The 21,689-nt window shown below is 56.5% G+C and overlaps 1 protein-coding gene across 4 annotated transcripts; it reads left to right on the top strand.

The window, feature by feature from the left end:
- Positions 1-7,805: 7,805 nt before the first annotated feature.
- Positions 7,806-21,007, top strand: VEGFA (vascular endothelial growth factor A; the record flags this gene model as incomplete). 4 transcript variants are annotated; one of them, XM_084228415.1, is made up of 8 exons in its annotated part: positions 7,806-7,871; positions 10,860-10,911; positions 14,022-14,218; positions 15,016-15,092; positions 15,420-15,449; positions 17,333-17,404; positions 18,550-18,681; positions 20,860-21,007. In XM_084228415.1, the coding sequence occupies 8 exons, from the start codon at positions 7,806-7,808 to the stop codon at positions 20,879-20,881; spliced, it is 648 nt and encodes a 215-aa protein (XP_084084541.1). In that variant the 3' UTR covers positions 20,882-21,007. The 4 variants fall into 4 exon arrangements, with proteins under 4 accessions (XP_084084541.1, XP_084084542.1, XP_084084543.1 ...); XM_084228416.1 differs by lacking the exon at positions 17,333-17,404; XM_084228417.1 differs by lacking the exons at positions 17,333-17,404; positions 18,550-18,681.
- Positions 21,008-21,689: the final 682 nt, after the last annotated feature.

The raw sequence follows: 21,689 nt of genomic DNA, 5'->3' as shown, positions 1-21,689 counted from the left end.
CGGGAGGGTGGGCAGGGGTGGAGGGACTCCTCTCAGGGGGCCAATCATTAACTGGTTTTATCTTTGTGAACCATCCTAGGGGGCCTGGGTCACAGGCCAGGCTTCCGGCCAGGCCCAGGGAGTCACTAGGAGAGGAAGAAAGGGACCTTCTTGTTGAAAGGTGGGGGGCACTTTAGATCCCTCCTTTTTTTTTCCCTATGATTTGTCTGAGGACACCCACTTTGTAGCACCAACTCAGTGACAACTTGGTGAAACAACTGCTCCAAGGAAAGGCTGAAGCAGGAACCAAGCCAACATACCCTCACCCCAGCCATCTTTGGCATGCATTGTGTGATTTCTTTCTTTTTTTTCCCCTCATGGGGGATGGGATAAACCCATTTCCTTATTCCTTTCTGTTTGACTTTAGCCAGATGATAGTGGGTTTGTATTCTCCATGAGTTTGCTCACTCATGGGGGTAGCGACAAGAGAAAGGGAAGGACATTTACTCTAGGCCAACTTAGTCTTCACCATGTTCATAAATCTAACCACCACTCCCATTTTACAGATGAGGAAACCGAGGATCAGACAGATGAAATGACTGGTCCAAAGTCTCACAGCTTGGAAGTGGTGACCCAAGAACGAGCCCACCCTACCTGACTTTTTCCATGCTATGGGGGTGAAGGGGTTGGGTAGGGGGATGTTGGCCGCAGAGGCTTTTCGCAGGGAGGGAGGGTTTGCCAAATCTGTGTCTTTTCAGAAAAGACAGAGGTTCTGATTTCCCAGGTAAGAGAGGAAGCAGTGCCTTATCTGTTGGTATTTGAGGTTCCCCCTCTACTACTTGGTCCTGTGCCCCAGATTTCACCTTTTGTGCTGAGTGTCTTGGAGTTAAGCATTGCCCTCTTCAGAAGCCTTAAAAACACACAGACCCCTGGAAGAGGTGATATTTTGCATCAGGGATCTCAGTTGATTGTTTGATGGAGACTAATGCTTTTACCTAGGAGGGGGATCTGAGTTCCAGAAAGGGGGATTGACTTGGCCAAGGTCACACAGCATGGACAGACTCCAGGTTTTTGCCCTATACAGTTTCTAAGTCTCTGGTCTTTGTAGGCTGACAGGAGGGCTCTGCATACCTGGTGGGGATTAGGGGGTGGGGGTGGGAGGCCTCTATGGCCTGCCTCAGACAAGTGGCCCCTTGCTTGTCACAGGCCTTGTCCTCTGTCCTCCTCCTCTTGGCCCCAGGGGCAAACAACAGCAGTGCAGCTGGACCTACCTCTAGTACCCGCTTGTTTGTTTAAATTCTCTGGAAGAGACAAGTTGTCCCAGAGGGCGGGGAAACCCATGTGGGGGCTTATGCCCTGAGAGAACCACATTGTCCCTGTGGGCTTTAGCCCAGAGGAAACCCTAATCCCCTCCCTGCCAAGCTTCAAAGTCTCTATATCCCAGAAGAGCCCTGGAGGAACTATGCGCGCCCTTAGAATTTCTAACCCTGTTCCACTCAGCTTCTAAAGCCCTGCCCTTCCATCAAGATTCAAGTGTCACCTCCTCCAGGAAGCCTTCTACTTCCAGCAACCCTGTGGTCCCCTGCACCTCCCCCAACCCAGAGTTTTTGTTTTCAGTTTACTCTTTGCTTTCCCTCCAGACAGGAAGCCCCTTCCATATTGTAGCCCAAGGACCCACCCCAAACAGGGCCCCTGGGCTGAGTTTAATACTTGCTTGTGAGAGTCTCTTGCCGCTGCCTCCTATAGAAAGCCCTTCCTGATCCTTCTTCCAGCCAGTTTGGCCTCCATCTGCCTTCATAACACCGCCTCGCAGGGCCTTTTCCCCATCTTGCCGTCTGGGAAGTTGTGTGCACAATTGTCTGCCTGCAGCAGCTCTGCAAGGTAGGTGTTTTCATTTCTCTTTTACAGACCAGGGGAACTGCAGGTCAGAGAAGTTTGGTAACTGGTTTGGTCACACAGTTAAAGAGGTGCAGGGCCCAGAGTGCCATGTCTACTGGGCTCCAAAGCCCCTGAACTTTCCACTGCCCTACTTAGGTGTCCTGCATCTCCTATAATAGCAGCACAGTGCCTAGAAGGCCTGGGAAAATATTCACATATTGGAAGAAACCTTTGTTCCCAGGAGGACCCAGGCAGGGAGGGAGAAGACAGTTTTAGGACCTTAGTTGCTACCTTGTGCCACCACCTTCTTCCCAGCAGAGGGACTAGGCAGGGGTGTAAACAAAGGCAGTGATGGTCTGGAAGAAAGTTAGACATTGAGGGGTAGCGAAGACCAGGGCAACCTGCAAAGTGGACAGGCCTGGGGTAATCAAGGCAGACAGTCTGGTGTTAGGGGATTTAATTCAGGTCCAGGAAAAAAGAGGCAGAGACTTAGCTGATAGGGCCTGGGTATCAGTGTGCTCCCCCAGAGAGGGACCCTGCCCCTTCTGCTCCCTCTCCTGCTTGCTCCCCTTCCTCCCTTCCCTCCCTTTTCCCAGACTGACTCCATGGGGGGGGGGTTAACCTCTTGGGGTTCCTTTGCTTAAATCGGCATGACTGCCTAGCATACCTTTAAGTCAGACCTCCACATCCACAAGGAGTTGTGATACTGGCACTAGCAGAGGTCCTCTTCCTTGTTTTTGCTTTGTCTTTCCATTGCAAAGAACTCGAAATAAAGAAGAGCCAGTGGGAGGAAGGGGGATTGATCCACAGTCCGACAGAGAGTTGAGGGGACTAATCTAGTTCTCTTTCCTTCAATTCAGCAGGGTTGTCTTCCTGCCTTCCTACAGATCAGCTCTCGGTCTGCGAGGCCGCTGGGGTTTGGGGAGTGGAGTGAGGGAGAAGACTTTTCTTCTATCACAGCCAAACTCCTTGGAGAAATAGCTAAACAAGCAAGACTCAGGGACTCTCTCCTCACTCTACCACCTTCGGAGGGGCTCTGTCCCTCATCCGTGGCTTGGAGTGAGCTGCCCCCACACACACAGGTGAGAGTGTCCCTCAACATTAGAGTGACAGGACAGTCAGGTAAAGAGACTCCTATGCCCTGGCCCCAATCACTGCTTCCTTTGTCTGGGGCCACTGTTGGCTCCTGGCCACCTTCCACACTCTCTCTTCTCCATGCACCTGCCCCCCTCTTGCTCCTCCCCCTTTTTCCCCCTCACCTAGAACACTTTCCCTTTCCTCCTTGGCTCCTTCTGAACTATTTCAGAGCCACAGGCTGTGGCCTCCCCAGCCCTGAGTTGTGGAACCCTCTGAGTAGGGCTGAGGTTGTCCCTCAAGAGACCCAGCATGGCCATTGTCTAGGATGCTCTCTGTTCTGTGCCTGCTCCCCCAAGTCCCCCATGTGTCTGTGTGATCTTAGGTACCTCTGTGTCCTTGGGATTCTCCGGGGGACAGTTTGTTCTGATACTCCCTGCCCTTTGGAGGGAGGGTAAGTGGAATCAAGTTTGTTCCTGGCGATTAAGCCCCAGGGAAGAGAAGATAAGTGGAGATGCGATGTGGTCCTGCGATCCTGTGTTCTTTTTTTTTTTTTGGAAACCTTAAAATTTATTTGTTGACATTGAACTCCTCCCCCCAAACACCTGGATTTCATTGTCAGCAACCCCTGCCTCTGTACTAATGACATCAAGGCCAAACTGGACTGAAAAAGGTCTTTTCCTTACAGAAAGGTTAGGTATTTTGCTTTAAATTATTTTTTAAATAATAAATTTTATTTTTATATTCCCCCATACAACTGCACATGCCCCATTCTGACCCCAATCCCTCCCCTCCCGACCCCCACCCCCCAAAAAGTGTCTCTGGTTCATAGTTTTTTGTTGATTTTGATTTTCACTTTCTTATAGTTATTCATTTTCCTGATCCCTTATTTAAGTTTTCTAGATTCCTGCTATGAGTGAGACCATCCGGTATTTTTCTTTTTCTTTTTGGCTTATTTCGCTGAGCATGATCCCTTCCAGCGCCATCCATGTTGCTGCAAATTGCATGTGTTTATCTTTTTTGAATGCTGAGTAATATTCCATGGTGTATCTGTACCACATCTTCTTGATCCAGTCATCTATTTTTGGGCATTTGGGCTGTTTCCAAAGCTTAGCTATTGTAAACAGTGCTGCTATAAACATAGGGGTGCAGGTGCTCTTTGGAATTGATGTTTCTGTGTCCTTTGGGTAAATACCTAGGAGTGGAAGAGCTTCCATACGATCCAGCAATTCCACTCGTAGGTATTAAGAGCTTCCATATGATCCAGCGATCCCGTGTTCTTGATCGGTTTCTTGTTTCCTTTTCAGGTGTGCTGGGCTCTCAGCTCCATGGTAATGTGGGCGTTGGCTTGGTCCACAATAGTGTACTGTTGTGATAACTGGTGAAACCACATGGGGCGACAGAATCTGGAGTCAGTCACTCTTCCAAGTCATGGCCAGGTTGCATCTCTGAAATAAGGGTGGAGGTGGGAGACCCATCCCTTAATAAAGTTTGCTCAAAAACCCCCTTAGGCTAGGCTGCAATTCTGTTCTCATTCTCCTGGTTCCCGGGCACAGCCCACAGAGGAGATCCTCACATAGCTCGTGGTAACATATAGACTAAATACCCCGGGGTGGGGGGGTTGGGGGAGTGGGGAGGGGGAGCGGGGCAGGGGTGGACTCTTGGCTCAGGTCAGAGAGAGTCCTGGGGGGATTAAGTGATAATCAGTGACCACCTCTCCTTGGAACTCCTTTCTCCTTCCACCTCCAGGTGCTTCACACCCTTCTAGGGGCTGAGGAAGGCTGACATGAAGGGGCCAGCATGAACCCTCATTGGTGGTGCTGGGAGCCTCTGTCTTATGCTCTGCCTGCCCCTAATAGGGATGAGGGAGGGAATCCTTGTCTAGGCACCCAGATTGCGTGCTCAGCGGGTGCTAGAGATAAGCCAGTTGGGATGAGTAATTAGATCTAGATGTATAATGAGACTGATTGGTTCCTCTCTTCCCACAGGTATCAGGACTGTTTTCCAGATGCAAGGGTTGGGGTGGAGGGTTTGGGGAACACTAGGCGAGCACAAGGAGGAAGTTTTTCATACCCCACAAAGCAGCCTGGATGGAGCTTGTAGCCTAGGTGAGGAGGCCTGTCTGGGAGGGGGCCCTGGGTCAGCAAATAAACATTTACTAACTGTAAAAAGACCTTGTCCCTGCTGCTGGGGAGCCTGCCAGGTGGTGGAGACAGGACTGGAAGCTTGAATGATGGGGAGGGTAGGCTAGAGTGGAGAGAGCCAGCTCCTCTGCCTTTTGGTTCCTAGAGTCACCACTCCTATGGAATCTGGGTTCTAAAGGGGTAACCTAGAACACCACCAAACTACATCACCATGCATGGAGGCAGTGAGTTGGCTGACTATCCTTGGATTTTTTTTATGGTCAAGTTGGGAGAAGTTGCCTGGCTCCCATTCTCAGGGTAGGCCTTCACCAAGGCTGCATTTAGCTCCAGGCCAGGTCCTGCCCAGATCTGTAGAAATAAGGACACCCCTTGGTCCCTCTATTCCCATAGGTAGCAGGGCCCCCACTTTGTTCCCTGGGGGATATTGGGAGCCACGGGTCAAAGCCCAACCAGGAATTTTTCCAGGCTTGTTCCTATAAGGGTAGAGTGGAGTACCTTGGGGAACACATAGGATAGACATGGGGAATTGGGGGATAAAGGGGTTTTAAAGAAAGGGAGCAGACTTGAGGGGGAGGAGATGAGAGCAGCTGTCTAGGAGAATAGGAGAAAGGCAAGGGGTCTGGGGACCTGGGGGGTCGCTGAGGTGGTCCAAATTATGTTCAAAAGATGAACTGTGAGCCTAGGCTGGGGCTGATAGAAGCCTTGGCCCCCAGCCTGGTGGGAGCACTGGGCAGCTGGCCTGCAGACGCTGTGCTGGTGAGTATGTTTGAATCATCACTCAGGCCCTGGCCTCCATCCGCCCCCACCAGGCCCCCTGGCCTCAGTTCCCTGGCAACATCTGGGAGGGGGGGAGAGCAGGAACAAGGGCTTCTGTCTCCCAGCTGCCTCTCCCTTTGGGCTTTGCCAGACTCTGCAGTGCATACGTGGGCTTCAACAGGTCCACTTCCCTGGAGGCCACTGACTAACCCCAGAACCACACAGCTTCTCATTCTCAGCTCCAAAAACTTGGTGCCAAATACCTCTCCTTCGGGAAGCCTCCCGAGGCACTTCCAAAAGGACCCCAGTGACCCCAGTCTGTTGGTAGTGGCTGATTCTGATGCCAGCAGGTCAGATGAGGGTTACACATAGGCACATTGTCTGAATAGCTACTTCGCGCCCCCTGCACCCACCACTAGGATCTGTCTATGGAGCCACCCCAGTCTCAAGCATGTCACTGTTTTTGAGAGGTCAGAAATGGGGGGCTCAGGGGTACTGTCTCTCCACCCTCTCCCTGCTGAGCCAGTCCTATGGTAGTCACTAGGGGGCGCTCAGCCACCACAGGGAGACGATGAACTTGGGAGGGCAGCGTCTGCGTGAGTGAGGGAGCGTGCTTGTGCGAGTGTGTGTGTGTGTGTGTGTGTGCGCGCGCGTGTGTGTGAGACTGGGGGGGCGGCTGACTGCTGGAGGGATAAAAATCCAGGGGTCACCCCAGGATTCCAATAGATCTGTGTGTGCCTCTCCCACCCCGTCTGTCCGACCTCCCGCGCCCCTCGGGCCCCGCCGCCCCCTCCAGGGTCCCCCGCGAAGACCCGACAGCGCTGCCAGAGGGTCTCCGGGGCGGAGTCTTGCGCGCCGGGGGCGTGCCAGGGGCGTGGCCAGGGCGGGGCGCCGGGAATGGTTTTGTGGCAGCTCGCACCGCGCAGAGGCTGGGGCAGCTGGGCTGCGACGAGGCCTCGGCGCCGGGGGCGAGTGGAGCTGGCGGCAGCGGCGCTCGATCCGGAGTCGCAGCGGCAAGGCGGACGGGCCGGCGGGGTCACCAGCCGGGGGACTCCGCACTGGAATTCGCTATTCGTTTATCCGGGGCTTACCCTCCTCCTTCTTTCCTTAAACATTTAAAAGACCGTATTCTTTCCCGTTTTAATTTATTTTTGCTTCCCATTCCCTGCTTGAACCGGGCTGGCCGTTTGGGGAGACGGTGCCCGTCCTCTCCCAAATCACTTCGGATTTTGGAAAGCAGCAGAGAAGAAAGAGGCAGCGAGAGCTGCAGCGAGAAGTCGAGGAAGAGAGCGAGCCGGGGTCAGAGCGCGCGCGCGGGCGGGCGAGCGACGAGAGGACAGGGGCAAAGTGAGTGACCTGCTTTTGGGGGTGACCGCCAGAGCGCAGCGTGAGCCCTCCCCCGCGGGAGCCCGCGACGGACCAGCAGCGCTGACGGACAGACAGACAGACACCGCCCCCCGCCCCAGCGCCCACCTCCTCCCCGGCGGGCGGCCGACGGTGGACGCGGCGGCGAGCCGCGCGCAGGAGCCGCCGCCGGAGCCCGCGCCCGGAGGCGGGGTGGAGGGGGTCGGGGCTCGCGGCGTTGCACTGAAACTTTTCGTCCAACTTCTGGGCTGTTCGCGATCCGGAGGAGCCGTGGTCCGCGCAGGGGCAGCCGAGCCGAGCGGAACCGGGAGAAGTGCTAGCTCGGGCCGCGCGGAGCCGCAGTCGGAGGAGGGGGAGGAGGAAGAGGAGAAGGAAGAGGAGAGGGGCCCGCGGTGGCTGCTCGGCGCGCAGGAGCCGGGCTCATGGACGGGTGAGGCGGCTGTGTGCGCAGACAGTGCCCCAGCCGCGCGCGCGCCCCAGGCCCCGGCCCGGGCCTCAGCCCCGCGAGGAAGAGGAGCCCGCCTGGGCGCGCAGGAGAGCGGGCCGCCCCGCAGCCCGAGCAGGAGAGGGAGCGCGAGCCGCGCCGGCCCCGGCCGGGCCTCCGAAACCATGAACTTTCTGCTCTCTTGGGTGCACTGGAGCCTTGCCTTGCTGCTCTACCTCCACCATGCCAAGGTAAGCGGCCGTGCCCGCCTGGCGCCGCGGGCCGCTGCGAGCGCCTCTCCCCGCTGGGGACGTGCGTGCGAGCGCGCGCGTGGGGCTCGGCACCCCACGCGGGTCCTCGGGCGCAGGGCGCGCGTTTCCCCCTCTATTCTCGTGCGTGTGGGGAGAGGGGGCGCGCGCTGGGTGGGAGGGCACCGGGAGAGAGTCTCACCGCCCACGCGGGCCCTGCCCACCCACTGGAGGCACCGCACGTACGAGCTGGGCCGACCAGCCGAGGGCGGGAGCCGGAGGAGGAGGCCGAGGGGGCTGGGCTTGCGCTGCCGCCGGCGGCTAAAGTTTGCTCTCGGCCGCTGGTCCCTGACGAACTGGAAGCCCGGGCAGCGGGGGCGGGAGCCCGAGCAGGGGGGTACTCGGACCTTGGACCGTGGGAGGGCCGAGAGCGTGGAGGGGGCAGGGCGCGGGCGAGAGAGGGGCTTGCTGTCACCGCCGCTCCACCTCGTCGACCCTCGCCGCGAGTTTGGGAAAACTTTTGGGGTGGACCGCTGCAGGGACCCCCTCTCCGCCCGGCCACCTGCGCCGCGCCACCCCCGCCCGCGCCCGCTCGCGTCCCGCTCGGTGCCCGCCCTCCCCCGCCCGGCCGTGCGCGCGCGAAGCCGATTACATCAGCCCGGGCCTGGCCGGCCGCGTGTTCCCGGAGCCGCGGCGGCCGGACCCCGAGCCCCGCGCGGCGAGCGGCGCCCCTCCCCCCGCGGCGTGCCGCGGGAAGGTGACCTCTCGGGGTGGCCTCCGCCGGAGGGCCCGGAGAGCCACCCTCACCCGCCCCGCGTCGCAGCCTCCGATCCCCCCTTGCTCGGAGGCATTTCCTGACGCCCCTGTCCCTTGCCCCGTTTGCTCCCCAGTGTGGAGAGAAGCCCCTGCCACCCTTTCTTTTTTATTCCCCTCTGTTGAGAAGACCCCCTTAACCCCATACTGCCCCAGAGGCCAGGGAAAGGGTGGTCACACTCAGAGGTCGGGGTGCCGGGGCCCATCCGGGTGCTTTGTGGAGACTCTACCTAAAGTCCCGACTAGGTGACAGGCGCTTTCCTCCCCTCCCCCACACTTCCGAGGAAGCTGAGCTTTAGTTTTATCCCGGGGGACGTAGGGAGGGTTTAAGGAGTGTCATTACCCCACTTTGCACTTTTTGGGAAAATGGCTTCAGATATGCTGCGACATGGGCAGTGTGGGACCAGCCCTCCCCGAGCCTTTGGAAAGAGCTCCTGCCAACCTTGCAAACACACTTTGTCCTGGTGAAATGGGGCGTTTGCGCGGAGCAGGTGGTTTTTTGGAACTCCTGACTTGCCCACCCAGCTTGCTCTGCAAAGCCACCTTAGGGATCCGTCTGCACTCCTTCGCGCTTCCCTCAGCCGGAGTCGCCCTGGAGAGAGGCAGCGGGAAGGAATGGGGACTGGGGTCCTTGCTGCCACCGGGAGTACCTCAGACCCTGGCACAAAGGCCTTGGCTCCAGGCCTCCAAAGGGGGGGAGGGGGAGGAGTGGCTGCCTTGCCACTGTGTGACCTTCAGAGGCCCCCAGAGAAGGGCACCTGGCCCCTCCCTGCCCATAACTGCCCCTCCCAGTACCCCCTGGCCTTGGAGGGGGGTTCGAAGTTTCTGTTGCCTTTCTTCATGGGGACTCAGGAGAAGTGGAGGACATAGGGAGACAGTTGGCATAGGGAAGCCAGGAGGGGTGTCCTGGGGATGGGTGAGGGGCTGAGGTGGAGACTTGGGTGGGGGGGAGGGAGTGTTACCTGTGGGAACCCCTGCAGTGAGACAGTCCTGCTGGGAGCTGGAAACTGTTATCTGACCTTGGTGCTGGGGGCAAGGCTGGGGGATCAAGGTGTGGGAAGGAGAGAGATGGACAGACTGGGACTCCCTCTCAGTAGGGTGTGCGTGTGCGCGCTGGAGTGCAACACTGCTGCTCAGGGGCTGCCCCAAGGAGGGCCCAGTGGGTTGGGAGTTGGTGAGAACTGGAGGGCCTCTGGAATTGCTGGGAGAAGCCTTTGCCTGCCCCGCGCTGTCAGGTCCACATGGTTGGGCTTGTTGACCTTCACAGCTTCTGGGGAAGGGAGGCATGCACTAGTGGGGGTGGGGAGAGATGGGGAAGGCCTCAGGCTGGGTAGTGCAGGGAGCCCCCTAGGGGCTGGGCAGAGCTAAGCCTTGAAAGGCTTCCCTGGTGAGCTTGGGGACCCTCTTGCTCTGGGAGGGAGAAGGCAGCAGCGGGGTAATGTGTGAGGCTGGAAGCTTTGGAAATACATTCAGGCTCTGGGGAGATCTGGGCAGGGGGAGAAATGGGGCTTTCCCCCCTCCCCCCACTGTCCTTCTAGTTTTTTACCCACTAGGCAACCTGTGGGTTTGCTGAATATTCCTGTGGAAGAGTTCGAGTGGGGGAGGGTGGTTGGTGCCCTTCGGTCCTCTGCGCCCCCCCCCCCCCCAGCACCAGCTCACCCTGGTATTTGTCATGTCAGCAGGAGAAGGTCACCATGTTTTTTTTCTCACCCCCAGTCCTTCCTTCCTGCCCCAGTCCAAATTTGTCCTCCTATTTGACCTTAATACTTACCGATGGCTTGGACCAGGGAATGGGGGGCCGAAAGGATTCACTTTTCTTTGCTCAGCAGTGGCCAGTGTGAACCAGGAAAGGGAAATGTGGGGGGACAGGGCAGGGACCTGGACAGTACAGCAATCTGGTGTTTTCCTCTTGGAGTTTCGAGACCCTTACACTGATATCTGGTTAGTCTTTTCTTCCTTGGCTTCAGAATTGGAGCACTCCAGGGGGTCATGGGCTTGCCCTGTGCTGTGGGGAGTGTCGTGTCCCCCCCCTCCCCCCTTCCCCCCCCCCTTCCAAGGGAAGCCTTGGAGCAGCCAGAGGCTGCTGGCTGGGAGGGTCCAAGAAGGGAGGAGGGGCGGGGTGGCTGGGCCTTGGCGTCCCTGCCCAAGCCCATGCCTTGCTCTTTGTTTTATCCTCAGTGGTCCCAGGCTGCACCTATGACAGAAGAAGGAGAGCATAAATCCCATGAAGGTGAGTTCTCCTGGCTCTTGGATGGGGTCCCCTGAGCCCCCAGGGGATGGGTGGGGGGACCCTATTGATTCTTTCCAAGTCACGGGGGGGATGGGTACAGGACTATGGGGATCAAGAAAGGGAGAGGTGAGCACCATGAAATTAACCTTCTATTCCTTAGGTGCTGCTGTTAGATGTATGACTTTTGGCCTTTTTTGCTGCTGTTTCTAGTAAAATTTTATTTAGACAGGGAATTGTGAGTGTAAACCGTGCAGTGTCTGAGGATCCCAGATGCTGGGGGAGGTGTCCCTTGTCCCCACTACTCCCAGGGGAGGATAGATATCTCATGTCACTTCCAACTCAGCCATGTCCCACTTGCAGTGGGGTCTGTGATCCTTGCTATCCAGAGAGCTGACTGTGCATGAGCTGGGGGTACAGAGGGCCCAGCCTTGTGGGACCCCCCCTCTCTGTTTGCATTCCTTCTGAAGTGGAGAGAGAGCCCTACAGCCTCCCCTGCGCCTGGAGGGTTGGGTGCCATGAACTTCCCTCCTGGGCCAGCAGAGGGCTGGCTGTAGCTCCCAGGCGCCCCGCCCCGCTGCCCTGCCTTTTGTTCCGCTGTGGTTTGGTGTAAGGGATCCTCCCATTTCTCTAGGGACGCCCTGGCTCTCCTCACCTCTGAATGTGGCTTATGCTTCAGTCTGGGGGAGGAGTGGCTTGTTGCCACTCCCCCCAGCTTTCCCTGTCTGAGGAAGGAAGACCCTGGGGTCTTCCTCCAGGAGAGTTTCCCTGACCCAAATCGAATGTGGCCCAGCGTATTGGACAGTGGGGTGGTGATGTCCCGCCGGTTCTGCCTCCTTCCCCACCAGGAGCCTTTTCCAGGACCTGGCTTCCCAGCCACTGACAGTGCCCCTTCTCCCCCCCCCCCAGTACACACCCCCCCCCCCCCCAGCTTCCCAGTGGTCTCTGTGGTCCTGGATAGGCCAGACAAATGGTCTTTGTTTACTGGAGAAAAGATTGTCTTGGAGAAATAAGGAAAACCACGAGAGCCTGACATTGCTGGGGTGTACCATGTTCATGCCCTGTGCAAAAGCAGGGTCTCCTTCCTTGGAAGCAGTGCCAAGCATGGGATGGGTGCAAGTGAAGTTGCCCCTTCCACCTCCCAGCCCTTGGGAGCCTGGCTCCCAGGGAGCCAGCTGGATCTCTTTACCCTGAGCGACCAATGACCATGACCCTAGGCCAGCTCTTTCTACTCTCCTTGTCTGGGTCCTTCCAAGCCTGGGCCATCTCTTTCTCCAACCACAACAAACTAGCAGGTCAAGGATTCTTGCTTGTCATCTTCAATATAGACTTGACTTAGAAAGGGACTTCTTCGGGTCCCTGGTCTCAAGTTTGAAGATGCTTTAACTTACTTTACCCCTTTTGGGGAAAGGAGAATTTTGTGCCATGGTCTGGTTAGGGCACCTGGAGACCACAAGAAAGGCCAGGGACTGGTTTGGGGATCCCACTGTTTTCCTTTCTGTTTTCTCCCTGTGACCTTCCCCCTTAGTTCCCTCAATTCTCCTTAACCCCTCTACTGTATACACCCCTCTGGGTCTCATCTGCCTTTGGTGTCTTAGAGGGAAAAGGAGTGATGGGCGGCTTAGCTACAGTTTGTCTGGAGAGGCAGGCTAGGGTACGCGCTTCATGCGCTTGGTGAGGTTCCACACTTCATGTTACCTGGGCTGAGAAAAGGGCACTTGTTCTTGGGGCCAGAAGAATGGAAGACACATCCTCAGGATTGGCCTCTGTTTCGGTGTCTTTAGAAATCAGCCCAGCCCACTTACCTCCATGTGCAGCCTGAAGCCCAGAGAGGCAGGGACTGGCCCAAGGTCACACCAAATCATGGCCAGAACCCAGTCCTCAGCTCTACCTGGGTATTGCTGCTTCCCTCCTGTGTAGGGAAACTTGTACCAGTGACAGGATTGCTTGGTGGTGGTGGTGGTGGGGGAGGTGTGTGATGGGGAGTGGCAGACTAAGCCACAATTTGGAGTAGTCATTCCGGAGTCCTGAGTTTATTTATTCTCAAGGCCCCGCCTCTATGGCCCAGAATTACCCCTTCATGCTCCAGTGCACCCTAGGCTCCAAGGAAGCCTGGCAAGCTGTCTTTACCCTGGTTTCCCTCCAGATCAGCTTCTAGAAATGCTCCGTGGCTGTGGTGGCAGCACCTTTTTTTTCCATGATGCAAGCAGTTTGCCCTTTTGGGCGGGGTTATCGGTGGCTGGCAGGTCCTGCACAGTGTGCCCGCCCACTGCCACCTGCTGATTCCAGGAAGGCCCAGCCTCCATGTCGCTGCCCACCACCTCCTCAGTCCAGGTCCAGGGGAGGGTCGGGCAGGTGGCAGGTACCCCCTGAGGCTTCCTCTCTGATTCCTCACACTCTTGGTTTGAGCAGGCTCTGATGGCAGAGCTGATTTGAACCTACCACTTACTTCAGTGTGGCTTGGGGCAAGTTAATCTGCCTCTTTGAGCCTCCAGCTCCTCATTTGTAAGATGGGGGTCCTAATAGAACCTCTCTGAATCTCATAGAACCACCTGGGAGAATTGTGGAGGTGATAACAACGGGCTGCAGTGCCCAGTGCCCTGCATACGCTGCGAGCTCCTTAAATGGTCGTGGATATGTGGATGTCACGCAGTGGCTGTGGGGAGGTTGCAGGGCTATGGGAAGTAGTTTGGCCAAGCTGCATTCACAAATGTGAATGCATTCAGTTCCTCTTTCATGTGACGCTCAGAGCATTCGCAACAGGTATATTCACACTCCAGCTGTCCTCTGGCGTCAAAGTTGACCCAGGAATCGGCTTGGCTGTCATGGTGAGGCAGGGGGATCAGATGTGGCAGGCCAGCTCTCTGGGAACCTGATAATAGCATGTGATCTTGGGAACAAAAACAGACCTTCACTAGTGTTGATGGTAAAAAGCTTCAGAAAGGGCTTCAGCCACAGTTGGCGGGACTTAAGTTCAATTTTTGGAAGGCCTTAAAGGACAATGGGTACCTCTCACAGACCCTGAGGCATGGCCTTGCAAGGCAGGCTGGGGACAGGGACTAGCCCTCTTTTGTGTGACCTTCTGGGCTCATGTGTCACCCCTTTCCATGCAGTGGTGAAGTTCATGGATGTCTATCAGCGTAGCTACTGCCGTCCGATCGAGACCCTGGTGGACATCTTCCAGGAGTACCCCGATGAGATCGAGTACATCTTCAAGCCGTCCTGCGTGCCCCTGATGCGGTGTGGGGGCTGCTGCAATGATGAGGGCCTAGAGTGTGTGCCCACCGAGGAGTTCAACATCACCATGCAGGTGAGCCCCTCTGGAGAGTGGGGGCAGGGGGCATCAGGGGGTGTTAGACTTGGAACACCTGGTTCCTAGCCTTTTTCTAGGCAGTTCCTGTGAGAAAGGAGCCTGACTTGCCTTGCCCAGCTCCTACCCTGGAGTTGATCAGGGGGAGGCCTGGGGGTCTTGCTTTCTTTGGAGAAATGATGCCTGCATTTCACAGACCAGGTTCCCAGCAAGCCCTGACCACCTCCTCCCTGACCCTAGTCCTGGGCTCAGGAGAGTCTGACCTCTGGGATAGGAGCCCCTGTCTTCCTCTCCTGGAGGGAGACAGCCCTTCCTCCCCGAGGCTCTGTTCTGGAAGTGGATGAGCCTGGTCTGTGGAGAGTTTAAAGAGCCAGTCTTTTTGGTGTTGCCTGGTGAAGGGGCACATCTCAGCCTCAATAGGGTGGCGGGGGGTGCTGAGACTCAGGCAGGGGTGGCTATTGGGTAGCTACTAGGGGTCAGGGTAAGGCCTAGAGGGGCTGAAAAGAAGGGGTGGAATGGGGAGTGGCAAGAACCCAGGACCTGAATTCCCAGCCTGGCCAACCCTTGCAGCCATGTCTGCCCTCAAGAGGAGCAGGGGCTCCTTGAGGTCAGCAGGGTGGGGGAGTATGGGTGGGCCTGAGGCTCTGTCTGGCTAGAGCCCCTGGTCCTCCCTACCTCCACCACCCACCCCTGCTCTGGACCCCCTGGGTACTGAGTGGCATGAGCCATAGGGGTGTCCCATCTGGGTATGGCTGGCTGGGTCACTAACCACTGTGATCTGCTTCCTTTCCTTCCAGATTATGCGGATCAAACCTCACCAAAGCCAGCACATAGGAGAGATGAGCTTCCTACAGCACAACAAATGTGAATGCAGGTGAGGACTCATTCAGGCCGCAGGGCGCCTGCTCTGTGCTGGGGTCAAGCACAGTGCACACATTAGCCCCTTTCCACCTTCTGACTATATAACCTAGGCCATTTTAATTTTGCTTCAAAGTGCCTCATTTTGCACATCTTTAAAATGGGCATAAGAATACTATATACCTCACAGCTTTGTTATAAGGACTAAGTGAGCTATTCTATGTAAAGAGATTAAAACTGTTGGTTTATCATAAATGCTATGTCAAGTTTTGTATCATCGTCATTATTGTCGTCACCTCAACCCCTCTCTGTTTTGTTTTTTCTCTTTTTCTACCTTTTGCAGACCAAAGAAAGAAAAAGCAAGGCAAGAAAAGTAAGTGGTCATGACTTCAGTTCTTCTTTCTCTCCTTGGCCAGTTGACTTGGTTTGGGGCTCATGGCTTCCTCTGTCAGGGAGTTTGATGGCTTCACTGGTTCAGGGAGTTGGTCTCATGGGGACTTGTGGCAATGGTGGGATAGAGCCAACGCCAGGATCATGGCTATAGGATTAGTGACAAAGCCCAGCCTGGAGCTTCCTTTGGAAGAGATGATGAGTTCCAGGTCATTCCAGGCTGGCACTTGCAGTTTTGGTGTTTTAGGGGACAGTGTGGACACTGGTTCCCTGGCTTGCTCAAGCCTCCCATCACCCACAGTGGGGAGAGGGTGGGGTGACCGAGACCAGCTCTGTGTGTCAGAGGAAATGGCCTCTTCTGGTGGCTGCTGTGGCGGTGCAGTGGATCTGGGGCTACCTGGGCTGTTTCTGTGCTGCACGTCCTCTTGTAGGAGTGAGGCAGGCCTGAGACACAGCCCTCGGCTGGCCAGAAAGTGTTGAATATTGGTCATTCTCTGAGTCCCGGTTGCTTAGCATGTAGGTTAAGGGCCGGAGGGTAAGATCTGGGGGCAGTGAGCCTTCCAGACAAGGTGAGCAGCTGGCATGCTTGCAGGGAAGCAGAGACTGAGAGAGAGTACCTGTGCCCTCCCCCCCCACCCTGTCTGCCCCCCAGTGCTCTGGAGGCATTGAAGCCTCAACCTTGAGCCCTAACCCTTTGTCTCTTTCCCCAGTCCCCAACTTGCAGGATTGCTATGGCTATGTGGCTACCAGGGCAGTGATTTGGGAGAGCAGCCTGAGAGAGAGACAGAGAGATTGTGAGAGAGAGAGAGAGAGGGAGGGACAGAGGGGAGGAGAGAGGGAGAGGGGTGTGCGTGCGTGCGTGTGTGTGTGTGTGTGTGTGTGTGTGTGTGTGCGCGCGCGCGCGTGTGTAGACCTTCCTCTTTCCAGTGCTTTCTCCTGAAAGGGGACAAATTTGCCCCCCTCCAGGTCCCTTCCCCTCTCATTGCTTCCCCCATGGCAGACTTTCTGAGGGGCATTCTCTTGGGCCTGGCAGGAGAGGAGAGTGCTGGTTCCCCTGAGGGGGACAGGCTTCAGCCTGCCCCCTTGCCCATTCCTCAAATGCCTGCTTTGCCCACAGGAAGAGTGGGGGGCTCGCCTGGGCTCGGAAGAGTCTCTGGAGATGGTGCAGCAGGCTTTGACAGGCTGGGGAGAGAGCTCCCTGCCAAGTGCTGCCTAGGCCCCTCCTCCCCACGCCTCCCTAACTCCCACCCCACCCATTGCCTGCCTGGGGCTCTGAGGACACCCAGCTCCGCCTCTCAGGTTATGGCTGGGCTGCCTGGCGCCTTTCATGTGCCGCCCCTGGTTTTATGCCAGCTGCCAGTGTGGCTGTTCCCCCACATCAGGATTCACAGAGGCAGGGCCCCTGTGGAAGTGAAGGCAGAGTGTCCTGCAACACAGTCTTATCCCCTTCCCCATTGAGTCAGGTCTCTGACCTCCCCAAATTCTCACTTCCCTTTGATAGCCCCCTGACCTTCAGGGTCAGATATGGTCAGGGTTGCTGGGCAAAGAGCCTGCCCTCAGGCCTTGGCCCCTGGTCTAGGACCAGTAGTCACTGTGAGCATGGAGGCCTTTGGGTCCTGTGCTCCCCACCCAGAGCCTTTCTGAGCACTGGCCACAGTGAGAAGGATTCATTGCATGTCTACACCCCCAGCCCATGTGTGCGTGCCGCGTGCGAGCCGTGTGCGAGCTCTCTCCTGGATCCTGCCTGCCTCCACCGTCACCTCGTTCCAGGGAGCATGTCCTGTACCCTACCCTCCTCACTGCTTCTTTGCCTCTCCCTGCCCCCTCGCTCTCTCTCTCTGTCTGTCTCTGTTTTTTATTTTCCAGAAAATCAATTCGAGGAAAGGGGAAGGGGCAAAAAAGAAAGCGCAAGAAATCCCGGTATAAATCCTGGAGCGTGTACGTGGTGCCCGCTGCTGTCTGGTTCCCTGGAGCCTCCCTGGCCCCCAGTCAGACTCCTGCCTGCAGGACCCTGTAACCCTGCCATCCTCCCTCCCGCCCGCCCTGCTCATCCTCCCCTCCGGCCCCAGTGTCTCTCTCTCACTCTCACTCCACTAATTGGCACCAAAGGGTAGATTTGGTGGTGGTGTTGCTGGTCCGGGGTTGGACTTGGGTGGTTCAGGCTCAGAGTGGGCCTAAAGGATTGGGACGGGGGACTCTGGCTTGGCTGGGCACCGCCTTTCTCTCACCCACTGGGCACTGGTGGCAGGCCCATGTTGGCACTGGTGCCGGGCTCTGGTGCCTGCTCACCCAACTGGTTTCCACTGCTCTAGGCTTCTGCACTTGTCTGGGTAGCGGTGGGAGTGGGCAGATATGGCTTGAGGAAGGGGCTCCAATAATGTGAGGCAATTTGCAGTCAGTAGGAGGAGGTGGGGTGGGGTCAAGCACCACATGGCAGCTCCTCCTGGTGAACTCGGGTAGCGGGGAAGGGGGGTCCCTATTCCAACCCAACCCATGGCACCCACACGAGCTTCCCTGTAGGCCAGCTTCTTTCTTTGGACTGGAGGCTGTGGTGGACCCTGCCCTGGCCTCCTACCACCAGTGGCCTGGCCTGTGGACATTGTCTGTGGGCTTATCCTGCCATGCCCTTTGGCCCAACTGTGCCGGAGGGCTGGGGTGGGAGCTCTGACACAGGGAGAAGGTGGCCCCTTGTGATCTCAGTGTCCCCCCCACCCCCGCCCCCATCCCCTTGGTCACTACAGCATTGAAGAGTCAAGGTGTACCCTTTTGGGGGTGGTAGCTGTCAGAGCCCTGTGGCCTGAGACCTGCACTTGGCCCGTCATGGCAGCCCTCTCCTTGCACTCTCTGCCCGTCTGTGCCCGCCTCTTCCAGCGGGCCGGCTTCTAGCCAGTGCTGCCTCTTTCCGCCGCTCTCTCTGTCTTCCGCTATAGCACTTGGACTCTTCCAGGGCGTGGAAGGGTGTGGGGGCCAACGAGCTGGGTGGGGGTGCAGTCTTGGACATGTTAGGGGGTGTTGCATGGGTTTTTTTTCTCTCTCTCTGCTGACGCTCTAGCTTAGATGTCTTTCCTTTTGCCTTTTTGCAGTCCCTGTGGGCCTTGCTCAGAGCGGAGAAAGCATTTGTTTGTACAAGATCCGCAGACGTGTAAATGTTCCTGCAAAAACACAGACTCGCGTTGCAAGGCGAGGCAGCTTGAGTTAAACGAACGTACTTGCAGGTTGGTTCCCAGAGGGCGAGCGAGTCAGAGAGGGGCTTCACAAGGACATGGGGAGAGAGAGAGAGAGCGAGAGAGAGAGAGAGAGAAAGAGAGAACACCTGAGAGGGGCCAGCTGCTTGCTCGGCTTCTAGCTGCCTGCCTGGTGACTACTACCTTCTCTGTGGCAAGGCCCCTGCGGTGGGCGGCAGGCGCTGGCCCGGCCTGGCGGGGCCTGTTCAGAGGTTGCCCTGGCTGCCTGAATGGGTAGGTTGGTGTGACTTCATGTGGTGGTGTGGACGCAAGTGAGTGTTGTGTCCTGTGGTCCTGCTCGTGGTGGCTGTTGGTCCTGATGTTGTCATTACTGCCTTCGCTGCTAATACTGAGGGCCTTTCCCAAGGCGTGGGACGTTGCCGACTACAAAGTGCAAACACTCTCCCGGGGGCCTCGCCACCAACCTCTGAAGTCTGCCCCGCTGGACTTCTTGTACCCTCAGTGTCTCTCCTTAGGGGTGGGGGGTGAGACCTCCTCAGACTCGGGTCCCAAGGGCATGGGCACTGGCTCTTGGTTTTGGGTGGAGTGAGTCTACACTGGTAGGAAACTCAGCATTTGAGAACTCAGACAGTCCCAGTGATAACCCCAACAATTTCCCAAGGCCCATAGGATGGGTGGAGGGAGGAGGGTGCCCACGCTCTTGACAATAGACCGTGAACTCCTTAACAAAGGCCTGGTTTTACTTTACTTGTATGATTCCCCAGGTGTCTGCGCTCCTGTGCCTTGTCCACAGTGGGAACCAAGCAACTGTCAAGTACATGACTGAGGACCTTGGTAGTTGATAGCAAACTTTTGATGCCTTGACTGGCACTTATGCCAATCTAGCCCATGCCCCAGACAGGGAGCTGTCCGTGCCACGGCGCGCTTCCTCCAGGGAGGATAGCCTAATATAGGGATTCCCCAGGCAGGGCCTCAGTGCCCCCAGTTAGTCCAGATGCTCCATTAACAAAGTTCTTAGAGTGTGGCTACCTCCCCTGGCCCAATGTTTTAGTGGCTGTGGGTGTCGAGGGGATGCTGAGCACCAGGCCCTGGGGTGTTGGTGGGGGTTTGGTCTGTCTTGGTCATCCATGAAGACAGGAAGTGTATTCTAGTGATGGGGCTGGGGGCTCTGCCTATCGCCAGGACTGGATGAAGGGCCTCTACCTCCACCCTGGTGAGGGGTGGTCTTGGGGAAGATAAAGGACTTGCTATTTTAGGGTGACCGTGGTGATTATACTGCAGAGACTGTGTGGGGTGGGGGGAATGCCTGAAATGACCTGAGCTAACTGAAGTTACTTCAATTTCCAGAGACCTGCCCCAACCCCTAGCCTGAATGTATTGGGAAATTTTAGTTTCCCATATTGGAGGCCTAGAATCCCTATTCCCAGGCTCTCGTAAGGGCAGGGCCTGCTCTCATTCCTCCTCACAGTGGGGAGTGGGGGAGGGTAAAAGACAATCAATCCAAGGCTGGGGGCATGACAGGAGACAGGTCATCTAGTCCCCTCTGTAGCGCAGCCACCAATGGCCTCCTCCCAGCCCTAAGTTAAGCAGCATATTGGAAAGGAAGGCAGCTGGGTACCCAGGGCCTGCTGCCACCAGTGAGCTCAAGAGAGATGAGCCGAGACTGGGAAGGGATTGCGTGGCAAAGGGGGATGTGCCCCTCACCTTCCTAGTTACTGTTCTTCGTCCCTGTACCCTCACTTCCCTGGGGCAGCTCCTTCCCTACAGCTTCCCTTCTCCGGTGCCTTGCTCAGGGTGCTCTTCCTACTCCCCCACATCACCCCCCTAGAGACCGAGCTGAAACTGCCCTTCCTCAGGGATCCTTTCCTGATGAACTCGGTCCACCTCTGGTCACCCCTCAGCACTTACATGTTAAGCAGGGACTGTTCTTTAGTCCACGTTCATCTGTTGCTTTGTAAACTGTCCCCATGTTCTTGTCTTGTCTCAAGGGGATTATGAACTCTAGAGGGCAGACTGGGGTCCCTGAGGGCAGGGGCTGGTCTCCCCTTGCACTGGGGCTCCCCGAGGCAGGACCACATTCATGCGGTCCTCTCCGCTGCTGCGGTACCAGATGCTGTGAAGACTCCCAGGAAGGGGCAGGCCTCCCGCCTCCCCGCCAGGCCTCCTTATCTGGCTCTGACCCCGGGCTCTGTTTCCCATTCCCCGCAGATGTGACAAGCCCAGGCGGTGAGCCAGGCTGGAGGAAGGAGCCTCCCTCAGGGTTTCGGGAACCAGACCTCTCACCAGGAAAGACTGATAGCGAACGACCGATACAGAAAGCACGCCGCCGCCGCACTACCACCACACCATCACCATCGCCATTGCCAGAACAACCTTTAATCCAGAAACCTGAAATGAAGGAAGAGGAGACTGCGCAGAGCACTTTGGGTCCGGAGGGTGAGACTCCGGCAGAAGCATTCCCGGGCGGGTGACCAAGCATGGGCCCTCTTGGAATTGGATTGCCATTTTATTTTTCTTGCTGCTAAATCACCGAGCCCGGAAGATTAGAAAGTTTTATTTCTGGGATTCCTGTAGACACACCCACCCACATACATACGTTTATATATATATATATATATTATATATATAAAAATAAATATATATATTTTATATATATATAAAATATATATATTCTTTTTTTTTTAAATTAACATTGTAATGTTATTGGTGTCTTCACTGGATGTATTTGACTGCTGTGGACTGAGTTGGGAGGAGAATGTCCCTACCCAGATCCTGACAGGGAAGAGGACGGGAGGAGAGACTTCGGCGTGATCCTTTTATTTTAACCCCCTTAGGGAGAGGCCAGGGTCCCCTCCCCTGCCCAGGAAAGTGCAGGGCCAGGGCACGGGGGCACACCTGGCCCGCTTTTGGGAACACCGACAAACCCAGCCCTGGCCCTGAGCCTCTACTCTGAGGTCAAACGGACAGAAAGACAGATGAAAGATACAGGGAAGAGGATGTTGACTCTGACCAGGAATTTGGGGAGCTTCGGGACGTTG

This window comes from Talpa europaea (genome assembly GCF_964194135.1).
Source record: "Talpa europaea genome assembly, chromosome: 2".
Taxonomy (NCBI): domain Eukaryota; kingdom Metazoa; phylum Chordata; class Mammalia; order Eulipotyphla; family Talpidae; genus Talpa; species Talpa europaea.
This window is presented reverse-complemented; position numbering and strand designations above follow the sequence as displayed.